The sequence below is a fragment of the Rhinopithecus bieti genome, unplaced genomic scaffold, assembly GCF_001698545.2.
Source record: "Rhinopithecus bieti isolate Rb0 unplaced genomic scaffold, ASM169854v2 scaffold_77662, whole genome shotgun sequence".
NCBI lineage: Eukaryota > Metazoa > Chordata > Mammalia > Primates > Cercopithecidae > Rhinopithecus > Rhinopithecus bieti.
The window spans coordinates 742,327-760,924 of NW_016829485.1; the positions used below are offsets into that span (position 1 = coordinate 742,327).

The 18,598-nt window shown below is 45.9% G+C and overlaps 2 protein-coding genes across 5 annotated transcripts in view; one reads left to right on the forward strand and one right to left on the reverse strand.

Annotated features, from left to right (window-relative positions):
- EIF2AK1 (eukaryotic translation initiation factor 2 alpha kinase 1) overlaps positions 1-18,598 on the forward strand; it is a 43,886-nt gene that overhangs the window by 23,954 nt on the left and 1,334 nt on the right. The window contains exons 12-16 of the mRNA XM_017864758.1: positions 1,554-1,665; positions 2,706-2,806; positions 14,096-14,210; positions 14,433-14,515; positions 16,202-16,435. Coding sequence (XP_017720247.1) covers positions 1,554-1,665; positions 2,706-2,806; positions 14,096-14,210; positions 14,433-14,515; positions 16,202-16,435 — 645 coding nt within the window. The remainder of the gene's footprint in view (positions 1-1,553; positions 1,666-2,705; positions 2,807-14,095; positions 14,211-14,432; positions 14,516-16,201; positions 16,436-18,598) is intronic.
- Positions 3,913-10,066, reverse strand: ANKRD61 (ankyrin repeat domain 61). Of its 4 annotated transcripts, none has more exons than XM_017864769.1 (3): positions 9,338-10,066; positions 7,605-7,699; positions 3,913-5,106 (listed from the first exon to the last, which is right to left on the reverse strand). In XM_017864769.1, the coding sequence occupies exons 1-3, from the start codon at positions 9,470-9,472 to the stop codon at positions 4,104-4,106; spliced, it is 1,233 nt and encodes a 410-aa protein (XP_017720258.1). In that variant the 5' UTR covers positions 9,473-10,066; the 3' UTR covers positions 3,913-4,103. The 4 variants fall into 4 exon arrangements, with proteins under 4 accessions (XP_017720258.1, XP_017720257.1, XP_017720256.1 ...); XM_017864768.1 differs by having other exon boundaries at positions 3,914-5,106; positions 7,605-7,702; XM_017864767.1 differs by having other exon boundaries at positions 3,915-5,106; positions 9,257-10,065.

The window sequence follows — 18,598 nt, forward strand, 5'->3', positions numbered from 1 at the left end:
CTGAGGCAGGAGAATCACTTGAACCTGGGAAGTGGAGGTTGCAGTGAGCCAATATTGCGCCACTGCACTCTAGCCTGGGTGACAAGAGCAAGACTCTGTTTTAAAATAAATAAAAAAATAAAACTAAAACCATGAAAATTAACAGGGTCTACACATAATCTGTCTTGTTATGATTATAAAACTGTGTATACCATCTACATAGACACAGTGCAGAATTAATTCTTGTCATGGAATATGTGTTTCTGAGTCTGTTTTTTTTTTTTTTTGAGACAAAGTTTTGCTCTTGTCACCCAGGTTGGAGTACAGTGGCATGATCTCGGCTCATTGCAACCTCTGCCTCCTGGGTTCAAGCGATTCTCCTGCCTCAGCCTCCCGAGTAGATGGGATTACAGGCACCCACCACCTTGCCCAGCTAATTTTTTTGTATTTTTAGTAGAGATGGGGTTTCACCATGTTGGCTAGGCTGGTCTTGAACTCCTGACCTCAAGTGATCCGCCCCCCTCGGCGGATCACTCCCAAAGTGCTAGGATTACAGGCATAAGCCACTGTACACAACCGAGCCTGTGCTTTTATTTTATTTATTTATTTTTTTGGAGATGGAGTCTCCAAAAAATCTTGCTCTGTCGCCCAGGCTAGAGTGCAATGGTGCGATCCTGGCTCACTGCAACCTCCACCTCCCAGGTTCAAGCGCTTCTCCTGCCTCACCCTCCTGAGTAGCTGGGACTACAGGCGCCCGCCACCATGCCTGGCTAATTTTTTTGTATTTCTAGTAGAGACGAGGTTTCACTATGTTGATCAGGCTGGTCTCGAACTCCTGATCTCATGATCTGCCCGCCTTGGCCTTCCAAAGTGCTGGGATTACAGGTGTGAGCCACCACGCCTGGCTGAGTCTGTGCTTTTTTATGAAACATAGAACTTTGAACACTTTCACCTGAATCTGGATGATTTGAGTTTGGGGGACTCTTAATCAGAATTGATTCATTTCTCTGTATTTTATTTGGAAAATTTTGTTCGATGCCTCATTCAGATGGTATATACAGTGGGCTACAGTCAGCTTAATGTTTGCTTACCTTTTTATTGAATAAGTTATTAGTTATGTACGATGTGAAGCCAGACAAAGTATATATACTTTGTAGAAATATGTAGAGTAGTAGAATATCATACAGCCATTCTTTGTTGCTTTCTCTTAGCTTTAAAAACTGTTTATGTAGCAAGCAGCCCAGTTTCAGGACCAGTTACTCCGGGTCACAGTTGAGAGTTTCTGCCACTGGACTCCTGCCTGACTTCAGCCTGGCCCCCCCTTCTGCTGGTATTACAACACCCTGTTTTAATTATCGCTTTCCTTATCTGTTGCTTTCATTAGACTTTGGCCTTCTTGGGTGGGCCTGTGTCCTTAGCAGTTCTGTCTTGCAAAGGGAAGTCCACACAGATTAAATGACTTCCCTAGAGGCCTACTGTCTTGGCCCAGAATAGGCAGATGAGTATTTGTTGGCTAAATGAATAATGCGAGTGAATCGTGCAAAGATGGGAGCTGGCACTACCTCCTCTCCTAGGCCCAATACCACCTGATGCTGCACATCCAGATGCAGCTGTGTGAGCTCTCGCTGTGGGACTGGATAGCCGAGAGAAACAAGCGCAGCCGGGAGTGTGTGGACGAGTCTGCCTGTGAGTACCATCTGGGTCTGCCGGGCCGGGAAATAGACACAGTCACATCTTCCCCATCTCATGTAGGAGTTGCCTCCAGGTGCTTTGTTTTCATTTTTCTTTTTTCTTTATTTATTTTTTTTTTTTTTGAGACAGAGCCTTGCTCTGTTTGTTGCTCAGGCAGGAGTGCAGTGGTGCATTCACTGCTCACTATAGCCTTGGCCTCCCTGGCTCAAGCGATCCTCCCACCTCTGCCTCCTGAGTAGCTGGGACTACAGGTGCTTGCTATTATGTCTGGCTGATTTTGAAAAAAAAAATTTTGTAGAGACCAGGTCTCATTATCCTGCCCAGGCTGGTCTCCAACTCCGGGTCGCAAGCAATCCTCCTGTCCCCACCTCCCAGAGTGCTGAGATTATAGGCGTGAGCTTCTGCGCTTGGCCAGAATTTTTTCTTTACCAATTTTTGTGTTAGTCCTATAAAACCTCTCCATCCTCTAAATGTATGTCATCATATTAATAGATGAATTAATGGACTTACATTTTTGCGGCCATATGCTGTGTCATGTTTGGGAAGTGAGGCATTCTGGATGATTGACTCATACCCCTGGAACTAACATATTTTATCTTTTTTCTTACTCCATTATTTGTAATAATATCTTTAATCCTCTGTGGGCTAGGATACCAGATTTATTAGCATTAAATCCCAGAATGTCAAGAATTGAAGGGAACTTAAACTTTATCACATCTAGTTGCTTGATACCCAAGAATTATTTTTTAAAAAGTCATGAATACAGGGGAGGGCTCTGAGTGAAGTTAGAGGTACTTTCTTTCTGGTTGACAGAGTCCATCAACTGTTGAGTGCTGCTTTGTGATGGTTTGTTTGCTAGCTGAGGAACCCTTTCTGCTTATTTCTAGGTTTCAGACCATTCTGCCTTGACTTTGTTGAAAATCTGATTGTTCTTAAGTGTCAGATGTTAATATATTTAGAACGACATTAATATTCAAATGCCAATGTAATGAGTAAAAAAATCACAGAAATAAAGCTATTTTTTTTACTTCAAGGTCCTTATGTTATGGCCAATGTTGCAACAAAAATTTTTCAAGAATTGGTAGAAGGTGTGTTTTACATACATAACATGGGAATTGTGCATCGAGATCTGAAGGTAAGTGGGGGCGATGAAATCATTGAAAGCAGTGGTAGCTTTGTATCAGGGATGACTTGATGTTGGTTCATTGAATTAAATAAGATTACATGTCCTAGTTCATTTGTTTAGGAGGTTATAATTACTGTCAGACAAATCATTGTTCAATAGATCCAGAGTGAGAAAACATTAGGTTGAATTTTTTTTTTTTTTTTTTTTGAGACAGCATCTCACTCTGTCACCCACGCTGGAACACAGTGGCACAATTACAGCTCACTGCAGCCTCCAATGCCTAGGCTCACGCAATCCTCCCACCTCAGCCTCCCTGGTAGCTGAGACTACAGGCATGTGCTACCTTGCCCAGCTAATTATTAAAATTTTTTTTTTTTTTTTTTGAGACAGAGTCTTGCTCTGTTGCCCAGGCTGGAGTGCAGTGGCACAATTTCGGCTTACTGCAAGCTCCGCCTCCCGGGTTCACACCATTCTCCTGCCTCAGCCTCCCAAGTAGCTGGGACTACAGGCGCCCGCCACCACGCCCAGATAATTTTTTGTATTTTTAGTAGAGACGGGTTTTCACTGTGTTAGCCAGGATGGTCTTGATCTCCTGACCTCATGATTCGCCCGCCTTGGCCTCCCAAAGTGTTGGGATTACAGGCATGAGCCACCGTGCCTGGCCAATTTTTTTGTAGAGATGGAGTTTTGGTGTATTGCCCAGGTTGATCTTGAACTCCTGGGCTCAAGTGATCCTCCCATCTCGACCTCCCAAAGTGCTGGTATTACAGGTGTGAGCCACTGCACTTGGTTGTAAGTTGACTTTTTTAAAGTAGTAATTTTTGGGCATTTGAAAATCCTCTGTGGAGTATGAGTACTTTTTTTCAGGTAGTAAGTGTGCTCTGAGTACTGATAAAATCAGTGGTGCTAAATGTACTTAGTGCTGACAGAAATACTCATTTATTGTTGCAGACTTAGAGGTAAACTCTATAATTATTCATCTTAAAGTTTAACAAAATGGGAATTTTTTTTTTTTTTTTTTTTTTTTTGCTGTTTTAAAAAAGTCTGTAATGACTATTTGGTTTTTATCCACAAAAGACTATCAAGAAAGAGAGAAAATACATTTGTGTCTTTGGTTGAAGAGACTGACATTAATTTGCTTACTTTTCAGCCCGAAGTTAAATCATGGAAAGGGCACGAAAAAACAAACCTAGGAACAAAAATGTTAATAGGCACATCATTTTATTTTTTGGAAAGTGTTCAAGAACCAGTAGTTTGTACATTTGGGATGTCAAAGGTGATAAGTTAAGCATTTTCTGGGACATGTCTAGCCAGAAAATGCAGTTTGAGTGGCTGAAAGTCCCTGCTGCTGTGAAGCTGGGAGGTCTTGTTTCAGGAGGTTTGCCAGGTCGTAACAGCAGTAGACAGAATTCCATATCGCCACCGGGAGAAGTTGCTTCAAGTGCTGTTTGTATTTCTCCCCGTAAATATTCCTGATGTTTCTTTTGCAGATACCCTGTAGGGATAAAGGTTTTCGCGATTGCTTTATTAGGGTGTCCCTTAAGAGGCGGAATTCTGGTAGCATGATTCCTGCAGGGAGAATTCCTTGGTTATTGGTCATTCTCAGAGGATAAGTGTGATCAAGTAGCCTGGCCAGAAGTGCCGTATCTCTTACATTGAAACTGCGCTGAAGGTACATATAAATTGGAGATTCCCCGTTTCTTGTTAAAATGTTAACATTTGCTTCAAAGTCAAGCAGGAGATTGATGATTGCCTCTCTGCCTCCAAAGCATGCCTCGTGGATGGCTGTTTGGCCTTTGTAGTCCTGGGCGTTGACTTTGGCTCCGTGAGTGAGCAGCAGATGGATGCAGCTGACCCCCGCCCCGAGCAGTCGGCCTGCTTTGCTTGATGCGGTGCACACTGCAAGCTTCAGGGGCGTGTTTCCCGTGGAAGAGACAGCACAGTTGACGTTTGCTCCACAGGCAATGAGCGTTTCCATCATCTCCTTATTCAGCATGTTTGCAGCCATGTGAAGGGGCGTCATGCTGGCTTCATTAATAGCATTGACATCGGCACCATTTTGGGCCAAAATGGAGAGAACTGGATAGCAACCATATGCTATGGCCAGGTGGAGTGGTGAACGTTTGTTGCTTTCCCCTTGAGCGTTAACTTGAGCCCCGTGTGCACACAAGATGCGGAGACACGTGATGGCGTTATTCTGAATGTCTGTTAGGATCCTGTGCATTCTGTTGCCTGGTTTTGCCCACGTGGTGGAAGTGACTGGCCAGTGCAGTAGCATTAAGTTGAGTGTGGTGAGGCCTGTCGTGTCCCTAGAATGGGTATTGATTACACGTTACACTGAGTTCACAGTGGGAATGGCTCTACGTGAACAGTTAATGCTTAAGAAGCCAATATTTATTTGAAGTCAGACCCTTTAGTTACCTTAAGGATGTGTTTCGCAATCTGTATTGCTGGGTAGTTTCTCGCTATCCCAGGGTTTTTCGGGGGATGTGGTGGGACGCATCCCTACACGATGGGGCCTAGCTTCATTTTTTGTATATATAAATTTTTTTAGGCCGGGCGCGGTGGCTCAAGCCTGTAATCCCAGCACTTTGAGAGGCCGAGACGGGCGGATCACGAGGTCAGGAGTAATTCTTTTCACTTTTTTACAATGTCGTGAAGGAGGCCCAGCTTCTTGGAGCAGCCTATTTTTACCCGTGCTGCCCCCACTAGGGCTGTGTCCCTTCAAGGCTGTGTCTTAGTGATTTCTGCAGCCTGGCACCTCACATAGTGCTGGGCTGGGTTACTGGCTTTCCGTGAAATTGTGTGGACTTGAGTGTGATCTGTTATCACCATAGAAGTGAGCCATGAAGGCCCGAACTCCCGTTGACTCCTTTCTTAGTGTCTCTGTCTCTGCTCTCCTACCTGACATTTTTACGCGTGAGTGTGTAGGGAGCAGAAGAAGTGACGGGTTGAATCTGAAGACCTGTGGTCATTCCGAAGTTCATTCCCTGCTCCAAGCCAGGTGGAATGAGCATTTTACAACTTGGCCCTCATCGCAGAAGCACTTCCAAAAATTCCTTTGTTTTGGCAGAGAAAAGGGAAGGTTTATTATGTAAATCTAACTGCTCTGCTGAAGTTAGAAAATGATTTTAGTTCACATATATTTGTTTAGCGTGAGGCCCTAGGCTATGGATATGGTGAAACAGCAGGTGGCCCCTACCTTTGTAGGGCTTACAGTCTAGCAGGGAAGATAGACGTGAAACAGTGAAACGCCTCAGTAAATATTGGAAGCCGGCAGAGTTCTAGAGGGGTGCAGAAGCCTCACATAGCGCATGCAGTATGCAGGGTAGGAAAGGGTCCCCTGAGGAGAACGGGGCGAGTCTGTGATGGTCAAGATGTGGAAGGGACTTCGAGAGGACTTGCAGAGCTGGGGTGGGGTGCTCAGGGAGAGTCTGAGAGCAAGACAGGTCGGGTGGGTTCTTCTGGAGCGTGGTAAGGATTTGGGGCAAGAAGTTCTATTATTATTATTGTTATTGGGATGGAGTCTCGCTCTGTAGCCCAGGCTGGAGTGCGGTGGTGTGATTTCGGCTCACTGCTACTGCTGCCTCATGGGTTCAAGTGATTCTCTTGCCTTAGCCTCTCTAGTAGCTGGGATTACAGGTGCCTGCCACCACGCCTGGCTAATTTTTGTATTTTTAGTAGAGATGGGGTTTCACCATGTTGGTCAGGCTGGTCTCGAACTCCTGACCTCATGATCCACCCACCTCGGGGTCCCAAAGTGCTGGGATTACAGGCGTGAGTCACCGTCATCAATTACTACTTAATTCTTTTATTCACTCAGATAGTATTACTGGGCACTTGCTAAGTGTCAGGCATTGATTTGGTTGAGGTAGTGGAGATACAGTGGTGCACAAGGTGAACTTGTCTTTCATGCGACTTACCTTCTAGTGGAGAGTAATAAACAAGAAAATCCATTATCAGCCGGGCGCGGTGGCTCAGGCCTATAATCCCAGCACTTTGGGAGGCTGAGGCAGGAGAATGGCATGAACCCGGGAGGCGGAGCTTGCAGTGAGCCGAGATTGCACCACTGCACTCCAGCCCGGGCGACAGAGTGAGACTCCATCTCAAAAAACAAACAAAAAAGAAAATCTATTGTCTATCTATATTTTATTTTTCACACCTAACTTTGGTGGTTAAACTTATTGAGGGCCATGGCAAGGACTTTACTGCATTCCTTACAACACCACCATTGAGCACTTAATCCTCAGAATGTGCATTAATTTGGCAAAATGTTTGTGATGTTTGGATTTTTCTCAGTGTTTCAGATTATCTCATCTACTCAGTAAAGACATTGGTTCATTCATAACGTGATAATGTGTAGTCTATCACCTTGAAGAACAAGCAAGTCCAAACCTAAGTGGAAAAAAATGTATGAACTGAAAAAAATCTATATCAGGTATATCCTCACTTAGAAATGATTGCCAGTGAGGCTGGGTGCTGTGACTGAAGGCTGTAATCCCAGCACTTTGGGAGGCCGAGGCAGGTGGATCACTTGAGGCCAGGAGTTCAAGACCAGTCTGGCCAACATGGTGAAACCCTGTCTCTACTAAAAATACAAAAGTTAGCTGTGCATGGTGGTGCACGCCTGTAGTCCCAGCTACTCGGGAGGCTGAGGTGGGAGAAGCTCTTGAACCCAGGAAGTAGAGGTTGCAGTGAGGCGAGATTGTGCCACTGCACTCCGGCCTGGGCGACAGAGCGAGACCCCTGCCTCAAAAAAAAAAAAACAGAAGAAAAAAAGATACGATTTTCGGTGGAGTTAACTTACCTGACTTCTGGATCAGCGCCATGCTGTAACAGGCAGAGCAGACTCTGGGCCTTGTGGTACTTGGCAGCCAGATGGATGGGGATGATGGACTCTGTCTGCTTTGGAGGGAAAACAAAACACATTACAAGTGACCCTGTGTAGTTAAAAATACTGTTTGTGTTAGCTTGCCATTTCAAAGGCAATACATTTATTTACTGTCTCATTGGCTCACTCTTTTTCTGGTATGTGCATTGAAAGTTTCCTTTACTACTACCTGTTTTAAATGATCAAAACTCAGTGGATTCCCTACTATAAAATCTGTGTTTTACAGAAACGCACATTTACTGAGGCAACAGAAATAACACTCAAAAGCTTTGGAAAGTTTTGAAAGTTGATTTCTTCCGAAGAGCCCGTGGTGTGATATTAATGGTACTTGCTATGAAGTCACTTAGTCCTTAAATTAACCCACAGGGTGATGGACAAGTAGGTGCTGTGTCGTTGCCAAAGTTGTATTATCAGCAGTAAAACCTGAATCTTAAGGGTTTTCAAATATAACGCAGCATATGTTCTGTCTATGATTAGTAGAGCTGTTTGTGCCAACTTTTTTTTTTTTTGAGACGGAGTCTCGCTCTGTTGCCCAGGCTGGAGTGCAGTGGCCGGATCTCAGTTCACTGCAAGCTCCGCCTCCCGGGTTTACGCCATTCTTCTGCCTCAGCCTCCTGAGTAGCTGGGACTACAGGCGCCCGCCACCTCGCCCGGCTCGTTTTTTGTATTTTTTTTTAGTAGAGATGGGGTTTCACCGTGTTAGCCAGGGTGGTCTCGATCTCCTGAGCTCGTGATCCGCCCGTCTCGGCCTCCCAAAGTGCTGGGATTACAGGCTTGAGCCACCGTGCCCGGCCGCCAACTCTTAAAATACACACAGGTAAGTAGAGGTTTTACACCGTGGCTATAAGATAAGACAGTAGGGTACAAGAGAGGGTGACTTCCTTTTTGAAAAAAAAAATTTAATTGTAAAGGTAATAATCATTGTATAAACATTTAGAAACTGAAAATGTATATATTAAAAAGGGAAAAGCTATTTTTTGTTTGTTGTTTGAGATGGAGTCTCGTTCTGTCATACAGGCTAGAGAGTGCAGTGGTACGATCTCGGCCCACTGCAACCTCTGCCTCCTGAGTTCAAGCGGTTCTCCTGCCTCAGCCATCTGAGTAGCTGAGATTACAGGCTCCTGCCACCATGCCTGGCTAATTTTTGTATTTTTAGTAGAGACGGGGTTTTGCCATGCTGGCCAGGCTGGTCTCAAACTCCTGAGCTCAGGTGATCCACCCACCTCGGCCTTCCAAAGTGCTGGGATTACAGGCATGAGCCACCGCGTCTGGCCAAAAAAGGGAAAAACTAATTTGACCACTCGGAGATTAGCACCATGGGTATGTTTGAGAGGTGACATGAATGGTCTTCCAGCCACACAGGATCTGGTGTTTTCTCATGTTGGTTTGTGTGTGACATGTGCAGGGGAGGCTTTGCGGGCTTGGGGGAGCACTGCAGTGTGTGTGGAGTGAGCTGGGGTTGTGCCTCGTAAGGGCTGTGAGCTCAGCAGGTTCACCAGCTTTAGATGATGCTCCTTTCTAAGCAGCCTGACTTTTTTCCAGAAGTGACTGAGCAGAAAAGAGGGTACCTGGCTCAGAAGTAATCTGCTGCTGGTGGAGTTGGGCAGAATGGTGATGGGCTGGTTGACAGGGTGATTTCTCAGGAGTACCTCGATTGTAGTGCAGTCTTCTCTCATGATGGCTTCATAGAGTTTCGAGTGAAGTGCTGCGGATGGGCCATCTTCCAGGGACATGGCACTGTCAACCACCAGGTCTCTGCTTCCTTTCCTGGGTATATTCCCCATGAGAAAAACGTTAAGACTTCAGGGGAAAATGTTGTTATGGAATTGGTCAGTTTCAGTCTCTTTATGATGATTTTTTCAGTTCAGTTCTAGAACTGTTCTAGAATTTGTCAAGAATTGTATCTGTGAAGGCAGTCCATCAAAGTTTGGAACCAAGCGTCTAGACTTTGTTCCTTGTCAAAGTCTTTGTTCCTAATGTCAAATGTCAGCAGTTTTTAGGGTTTTCTACTCTATCATAAAGACATATCCAAGCTATTATCTTACACCTTTATTTCTGATTTCTCTCCAGTTCAAGTGTAGCTGAAACAATGAACAAAGCTAAAAAAGAGGAATTTATACATTAAAATACAAAGTTAAAATTATTACTTTTAAAGTAAGAAAAGTTTTAACCCATTTTTTAGTTTTATTATAATAGAATCTTCCCTCTCCCCATTACAGGTTCCATTTTTCTCTGGCATAGGAATAGTTTGAGAAATGTTTTGGGTCTGCACTCGTTGCTTAAATAAAGCCATTTAGTGTGATTTATTAGTTCCTAACCCTGGCTAATACATATGAGTTATCTGGGAGCTTTTAAGAAATATTCAAGTTGGCTGGGCGTGGTGGCTTACGCCTGTAATCGCAGCACTTTGGGAGGCCAGGGCAGGCAGAACACGATGTCAAGAGATTGAGACCATGCTGGCCAACATGGTGAAACCCCGTCTCTACTAAAAATACAAAAATTAGCTAGGTATGGTGGCGTGCACCTGTAGTCCCAGCTACCCGGGAGGTTGAGGCAGGAGAATTGCTTGAACCTGAGAGGCAGAGGTTACAGTGAGCCAAGATGACACCACTGCACTCCAGCCTGGCAATACAGTGAGACTCTGTCTTTAAAAAAGAAATCAAAGTTTTTTCATAGTGTAAGAAGCATGCTCACCCATCCAGACCCAAAGAATGAACTTGGAGGCACAAAGAACAGTGAAAGTCAGACTTTTAATAGCAGTCTTGTAAGGTCGTGTGTCTGGTAGGCAGGTACACCCAGGGCAGTTACAACAGGTAATTTATCTCCTAGCGTGCAAGTCCCTACCTCAGTTCCTCATTGGTCAAGGACTACAGGATTACGATCTTCCTGGAAGTCGCCTGAGTTGCATTATCCCCTTAGAAGGTTATACCCTGGTCCCTTCCCCACTTAAGTCTGGATTTCCCAATAATGAAACTGTCTTCCCTTTTATGGGCTGACTTCTCCTTTACATCCTGTTCGCTTATTGTGATCTTCTAGGTGGATGAGCCATGCGGTTTGTTACATTCGCAGGCTAGCTGCCAGTGCTTAGATTTATCATGCCTTGAAAAAGCCATTTAAAATGTTTTCTCACACATAGAAAATCACATCTCTGGATGCGACAAGACAGTTCTTTTCCTTTCCTTCCCTTTCCCTTACCTTTTTTTTTTTCTGTCTTTGAGACAGAGTCTCACTCTGTCGCCCAGGCTGGAGTGCAGTGGTGTGATCTCGGCTTGCTGCAACCGCCGCCTCCTAGGTTCAAGCAATTCTGCCTCTGCCTCCTGAGTAGCTGGGATTACAGGCATGCACCACCACACCTGGCTAATTTTTGTATTTTTAGTAGAGACGGGGTTTCACCATGTTGGCCAGGCTGGTCTTGAACTCCTGACCTCAGGCGATTCACCCGCCTTGGCCTCCTGAGGTGCTGAGATTACAGGCGTGAGCCACCATGCCCGGCCGAGGACAGTCATTTCTAAGAGCTTCTTGGGTAATGATGTGCATTAAGGATTGGGAGGCATTTGTGTACAAAGCATGCTCTACATTAATATTCTCCAAATTTAGAATAGCCTTGGGACTTTTAGTAATACTGATGCTTGCGTCCACCCCCCAGGAGTTCTGATGCAGTTGGCCTGGGGAATGGGTTGAATGTTGTTTTTTGTTTTTTTTTTTTTCTTGAGGCGGAGTCTTGCTCTGTTACCCAGGCTGGGGTGCAGTGGTGCATTCTTGGCTCACTGCAACCTCTGCCTCCTGGGTTCAAGTGATTCTCCTCCCTCAGCCTCCTGAGTAGCTGGGACTACAGGCGAGCACCACCATGGCCAGCTAATTTTTGTATTTTTAGTAGAGATGGGGTTTCACCATATTAGCCAGGCTGGTTTTGAACTCTTGACCTCAGGTGATCTACCTGCCTCGGCCTCCCAAAGTGCTGGGTTTACAGGCATGAGCCACCGCGCCTGGCCGAGGTGTTTTTTTTGAGACGGGGTTTTGCTCTTGTCGCCCAGGCTGGAGTGCAATGGCACAACCTTGGCTCACTGCAGCCTCTGCCTCCCAGGTTCAAGCCATTCTTCTGCTTCAGCCTCCCCAGTAGCTGTGATTACAGGCACGTGCCACCACGCCTGACTAATTTTGTATGTTTTAGAGATGGTGTTTCACCATGTTGGCCATGCTTGCCTCGAACTCCTGACCTCAGGTGATCTGCCTGCCTCAGCCTCCCAAAGTGCTGGGATTACAGGCATGAGCCACTGCACCCGGCTGGATGTTGAGATTTTTTAAACTCCTGGATGATTCTGATGTGCAGGCAAATTTGGGAACTATTCCTCAAATATTTAACTTTTGAGGGGCTGCTTGCTCCTGAGTTCCAAACACTTAAAACATTTACAAGTTTTACTGTTTGTTTTAAGAAAGACAAGGAGTTGACTTGTTTTGTTTGTTGATAGCCAAGAAATATTTTCTTCATGGCCCTGATCAGCAAGTAAAATAGGAGACTTTGGTTTGGCCTGCACAGACATCCTACAGAAGAACACAGACTGGACCAATAGAAACGGGAAGAGTAAGTTTTGGTTTTGTTTTGTTTTCTTTGCATAAGCAAAAGACATGGTTGCACAAGTTAGTATTTAAAGAGAATCATAAAGATTTAATAGCAAAGATGAGATAAAGATAAAAGCAACCGTCGTTCCCTTAGGAGCTACACTGCTTGCTCATAGTAAATGTCATTTAATGTTGACAATGTTTAATATGCAGTGTTTAATATGTGACTTTTGAAATGATAGGAACACCAACACATACGTCCAGAGTGGGTACTTGTCTGTACGCTTCACCTGAACAGTTGGAAGGATCTGAGTATGATGCCAAGGTAGTATTTGTTGCTTTCTGTCCTCTCATTCAACTTATTTGGCAGTTGTAAATAACAAACAGTACAGGGCCGGGCGCAGTGGCTCACGCCTATAATCCCAGCACTTTGGGAGGCCGAGGTGGGTGGATCACCAGAGGTCAGGAGTTCAAGACCAGCCTGGTCAACATGGTGAAACCCCGTCTCTACTAAAATACAAAATTAGCTGGGTGCGATGGCAGATGCCTGTAGTCCTAGCTGCTCTGGAAGCTGAGGCATGAGAATCGTTTGAATCCAGGAGGCAGAGGTTGCAGGGAGCCAAGATCGCACCATTGCACTCCAGCCCGGACGACAAGATCAAAACTCCGTCTCAAAAAAAGAAAAAAAAAATACAAACAGTACAATGAAATGCAGAAGCTCTGTCATAGAGATGTTTTGGAGATAACCGAGTACTGTAGATTACTAACTGGCTCAAACTGCCCTAAGAAGAAGCCTCACTTTTCAGTAGAATCTGTGTTGCCTACTTTACCATTTCAAAATCCACAGGTGTCACACATTGTTTTGTTGGTTCATTTGTTGTTTTGAGACAGGGTCTTACTCTGTTGCCCAGGTTGGATTGCAGTGGTGTCATCATAGCTCATGGCAGCCCCAACTCCCGGGCTCAAGTGATCCTCTCACCTCAGCCTCCTGTGTAGCTGTGACTTCAAGAGTTGTGCCACCACACCCAGCTAATTAAAATATATATATATATATATATTTGTAGAGATGGGGTCTTGCTTTGTCCAGGTTGATCTCAAACTCCTGGCCTCCAGTGATTCTCCTCCCTTGGCCTCCCAAGTGCTGGGATTACAGGCATGAACCACCGCGCCTGGCCTAAATCGATTTTGAAATGAGCTTTCCCTTTAAAACATCACGGTTCACCTCAGGACACTAGAATTCACGGAAGCCTGTGTTCAGCCTTTCTTCTGATTTTTTTTTTTTTCAGGCTTCGGNTTGACCTCAGGTGATCTACCTGCCTCGGCCTCCCAAAGTGCTGGGTTTACAGGCATGAGCCACCGCGCCTGGCCGAGGTGTTTTTTTTGAGACGGGGTTTTGCTCTTGTCGCCCAGGCTGGAGTGCAATGGCACAACCTTGGCTCACTGCAGCCTCTGCCTCCCAGGTTCAAGCCATTCTTCTGCTTCAGCCTCCCCAGTAGCTGTGATTACAGGCACGTGCCACCACGCCTGACTAATTTTGTATGTTTTAGAGATGGTGTTTCACCATGTTGGCCATGCTTGCCTCGAACTCCTGACCTCAGGTGATCTGCCTGCCTCAGCCTCCCAAAGTGCTGGGATTACAGGCATGAGCCACTGCACCCGGCTGGATGTTGAGATTTTTTAAACTCCTGGATGATTCTGATGTGCAGGCAAATTTGGGAACTATTCCTCAAATATTTAACTTTTGAGGGGCTGCTTGCTCCTGAGTTCCAAACACTTAAAAACATTTACAAGTTTTTACTGTTTGTTTTAAGAAAGACAAGGAGTTGACTTGTTTTGTTTGTTGATAGCCAAGAAATATTTTTCTTCATGGCCCTGATCAGCAAGTAAAAATAGGAGACTTTGGTTTGGCCTGCACAGACATCCTACAGAAGAACACAGACTGGACCAATAGAAACGGGAAGAGTAAGTTTTTGGTTTTGTTTTGTTTTCTTTGCATAAGCAAAAGACATGGTTGCACAAGTTAGTATTTAAAGAGAATCATAAAGATTTAATAGCAAAGATGAGATAAAGATAAAAAGCAACCGTCGTTCCCTTAGGAGCTACACTGCTTGCTCATAGTAAATGTCATTTAATGTTGACAATGTTTAATATGCAGTGTTTAATATGTGACTTTTGAAATGATAGGAACACCAACACATACGTCCAGAGTGGGTACTTGTCTGTACGCTTCACCTGAACAGTTGGAAGGATCTGAGTATGATGCCAAGGTAGTATTTGTTGCTTTCTGTCCTCTCATTCAACTTATTTGGCAGTTGTAAATAACAAACAGTACAGGGCCGGGCGCAGTGGCTCACGCCTATAATCCCAGCACTTTGGGAGGCCGAGGTGGGTGGATCACCTGAGGTCAGGAGTTCAAGACCAGCCTGGTCAACATGGTGAAACCCCGTCTCTACTAAAAATACAAAAATTAGCTGGGTGCGATGGCAGATGCCTGTAGTCCTAGCTGCTCTGGAAGCTGAGGCATGAGAATCGTTTGAATCCAGGAGGCAGAGGTTGCAGGGAGCCAAGATCGCACCATTGCACTCCAGCCCGGACGACAAGATCAAAACTCCGTCTCAAAAAAAGAAAAAAAAAATACAAACAGTACAATGAAATGCAGAAGCTCTGTCATAGAGATGTTTTTGGAGATAACCGAGTACTGTAGATTACTAACTGGCTCAAACTGCCCTAAGAAGAAGCCTCACTTTTCAGTAGAATCTGTGTTGCCTACTTTACCATTTCAAAATCCACAGGTGTCACACATTGTTTTTGTTGGTTCATTTGTTGTTTTTGAGACAGGGTCTTACTCTGTTGCCCAGGTTGGATTGCAGTGGTGTCATCATAGCTCATGGCAGCCCCCAACTCCCGGGCTCAAGTGATCCTCTCACCTCAGCCTCCTGTGTAGCTGTGACTTCAAGAGTTGTGCCACCACACCCAGCTAATTAAAAATATATATATATATATATATTTGTAGAGATGGGGTCTTGCTTTGTCCAGGTTGATCTCAAACTCCTGGCCTCCAGTGATTCTCCTCCCTTGGCCTCCCAAGTGCTGGGATTACAGGCATGAACCACCGCGCCTGGCCTAAATCGATTTTGAAATGAGCTTTCCCTTTAAAACATCACGGTTCACCTCAGGACACTAGAATTCACGGAAGCCTGTGTTCAGCCTTTCTTCTGATTTTTTTTTTTTTCAGGCTTCGGGGAATAAACACCACGGGGAAGCCTGCCCCTTGACTACCCTTGAAATAGAATGAACATGCTGTAAAGTTTGAATCCCCATTGTTCCTTGAAGAAATGCTAAAATCCATTTTTCAAAACAACAGCCTAGTAAAATTTTCTTCCTTTTGATGGCTCCTTGAGCTTTTCAGTGATTGGGAAAGAGCTGTCAGAAAAAAATGATGGCTGCCCCTAAAATCTTGTCTAGTGAAGACCTTTCTAAAAAAATCTGTTTTTAGGAGTAGTATCACAGATTTTATGCAGTTTGTTAAATGTCACCAAGGACACTTGGTAAGTATGAGTGGAGGCAGAGGTGAGACCGGAGGAGAACCCGCGACCCACTGTGGCTTCCCCGCAGCTGACACTAGCAGGCGTGAGCTCATGTCCCTCTCCCTGGGTCAGGCCTGGATTGTTACGGGGTGCTGAAGACAGTTGTATGGTCGTGACTGCTGTGGGTGGGGATTATCCCTGCCCTCCACCTGACCATCCATTCTGCGTGCCCACGGATGCCCCTTTTTGGGGTCGTGAAAGTCCCTGTCTCTGATGAGCCATCCTGCTCTGTTCCCTTCCTTGTGGGTGACTGTATATCCTCATTCTTAGAAACCCTCTCCTGTTTGGAGGGTGGAACACGGAAATGGAAACGTTCTTCTCACTCTGTATTTCACTACTGAGTTCCCCCTTTTTTTCTTTTTCCAGTCAGATATGTACAGCTTGGGTGTGATCCTGCTAGAGCTCTTTCAGCCATTTGGAACAGAAATGGAGCGAGCAGAAGTTCTAACAGGTTTAAGAACTGGTCAGTTGCCGGAATCCCTCAGTAAAAGGTGTCCAGTGCAAGCCAAGTATATCCAGCACTTAACGAGAAGGAACTCATCGCAGAGACCATCTGCTATTCAGCTGCTGCAGAGCGAACTTTTCCAAACTTCTGGAAATGTATGTGCTTTTGTTTTTCTTGGTCCTGGAGTGAAGGTGATTTTTATTTCCTCTCTTGGGGAAGGAAGGGGTGGGTAGTGCCCCTGGAGGCTGGGGCTGGAAGAGCCAGACGATGGTTCTGGAGGCGGGTCCTATTTATTCTCATCCACTTCCTGCCACTCACCTGCAGGGCGTGCTGGCAGGACTCACTCCCCTTAGGGTAGCAGCTCTGGCCCCAGCAGGCACAGGAGGTATCTGCTGGTGTTCACAAAGAGGAGTGGAGGGCCGGGAGCCAACCCCACAGCTAAGGCCGGGTAGGAAAGCTTCCTGAGGCCTGGTGGATGTGACTCTTCCCCAGAAAGGCCAGAGGGGCCCATTGGGTTTGCCCCTTCTGATGGCTGGGCCTTAAAATGTCCATGTCAAAGTCTGACTCTTCACCACCTGCCTGCTGTTCTGGGCTGTCTGGGTGTCAGTCGGGGGCTCATCACTGGCAGGGCTGGTGAGCCCTGAAGTGGTGGGCGGGTCCCTCGAGGGTGTTTTGGTCACTGATGAGTTTAGCACTCTGTCGGAATTTCAGGTTGTAGATGCTGGCATCTCCCCGGGTCGTGCTGAAGAGTGTGCCCCAGGGGGCTGCTGCCGTCCCTGCGCAGTACACAGCCACTGCGGACCACCCAGGAGAGGCAGGGGTGGCCTGGTGTGGGGGTCTGGCTGCAGCTGCTGCCCTGGACATGGTCTCTGTACATGTTTTTTTTTTTAATGCTGAGGAAAATATGAAGCTTAAAATAGAATTTGTTTAAATTGTGAATCCTGGCCGGGCGGGGTAGCTCATGCTGTAATCCCAGGCATGGGATTTTGGGAGGCCGAGGCGGGAAGATTGCCTGATGTCAGGAGTTCGAGACCAGCCTGGCCAACATGGTGAAAGCCCCTGTCTACTAAAAGTACAAAAATTAGCCAGCCATGGTGGTGCACACCTGTAATCCTACCTCCTCAGGAGGCTGAGGCAGGAGAATCACTTGAACCCAAGAGGTGAAGGTTGCAGTGAGCCGAGATCACACCACTGCACTCCAGCCTGGGCGACAGAGCGAGACTCTGTCTCAAAATAAATAGTGAATCCTGTTTCAGTGAGTAGTCGAGCTTAGACTCCTATTTGTGCAAACAAAATATTTAAACCCATTCTCAGAGTTCCCTGACTGTATCAAGCACTAGGTTGAATGCCAGTAGCACGCTTGTATTCACTGTCCACGTAAGCAGGTTGACTCCCTACCACCCGTCTACTCTAAGAGTTATAAGCACCAGGCGCGGTGGCTTACGCCTGTAATCCCATCACTTTGGGAGGCCGATGCGGGCGGATCATGAGGTCAGGAGTTCAAGACCAGCCTGACCAACATGGTGAAACCCCGTCTCTACTAAAAATACAAAAATTAGCCAGTTGTGAGCCACCACGCCCAGCCACAGATGTGGTTCTTAAAACCAAGTATAAACATTTATCTTCACACATGAAGGGGATTTTCTAATGCTCAGTTAAGACAGCTATTAGAGACCATAGTTATTTAGTATTTATGGTAAGGATTTCTACTATCTTGCAAAAGTTTTTTGTATAAAATGAAACCTTGGCTGGGTGTGGTGGCTTATGCCTGTAATCCCAGCACTTTGGAGGGTTGAGGCGGGTGGTGATTGAGGTAAGGAGTTCAAGACCAGTCTGGCCAACATGGCGAAACCCCATCTCTACTAAAAATACAAAAACTAGCTGGGCTTGTACGAGAGCGCCTGTAATCCCAGCTACTTGGGTGGCTGAGGCACGAGAATAGCTTGAACTGGGGAGGCACAGGTTGCAATGAGCCAAGATCATGCCACTGTACTCCGGCCTGGGCAACAGCAAGATTGTCTCAAAACAAACAAAAAACAGCTCCGGGGGGAAAAACAGTCCAGGCACGGTGGCTCATGCCTGTAATTCCAGCACTTTGGGAGGCTGAGGTGGGCAGATCACTAGGTCAGGAGATTGAGACCATCCTGGCTAACATAGTGAAACCTTGTCTCTACTAAAAATACAAAAAAATTAGCCAGGCGTGGTTGTGGGCGCCTGTAGTCCCAGCTTCTCTGGAGGCTGAGGCAGAAGTATGGCGTGAACCCGGGAGGTGGAGGTTGCAGTGAACCGAGATCGCGCCACTGCACCCCAGCCTGGGC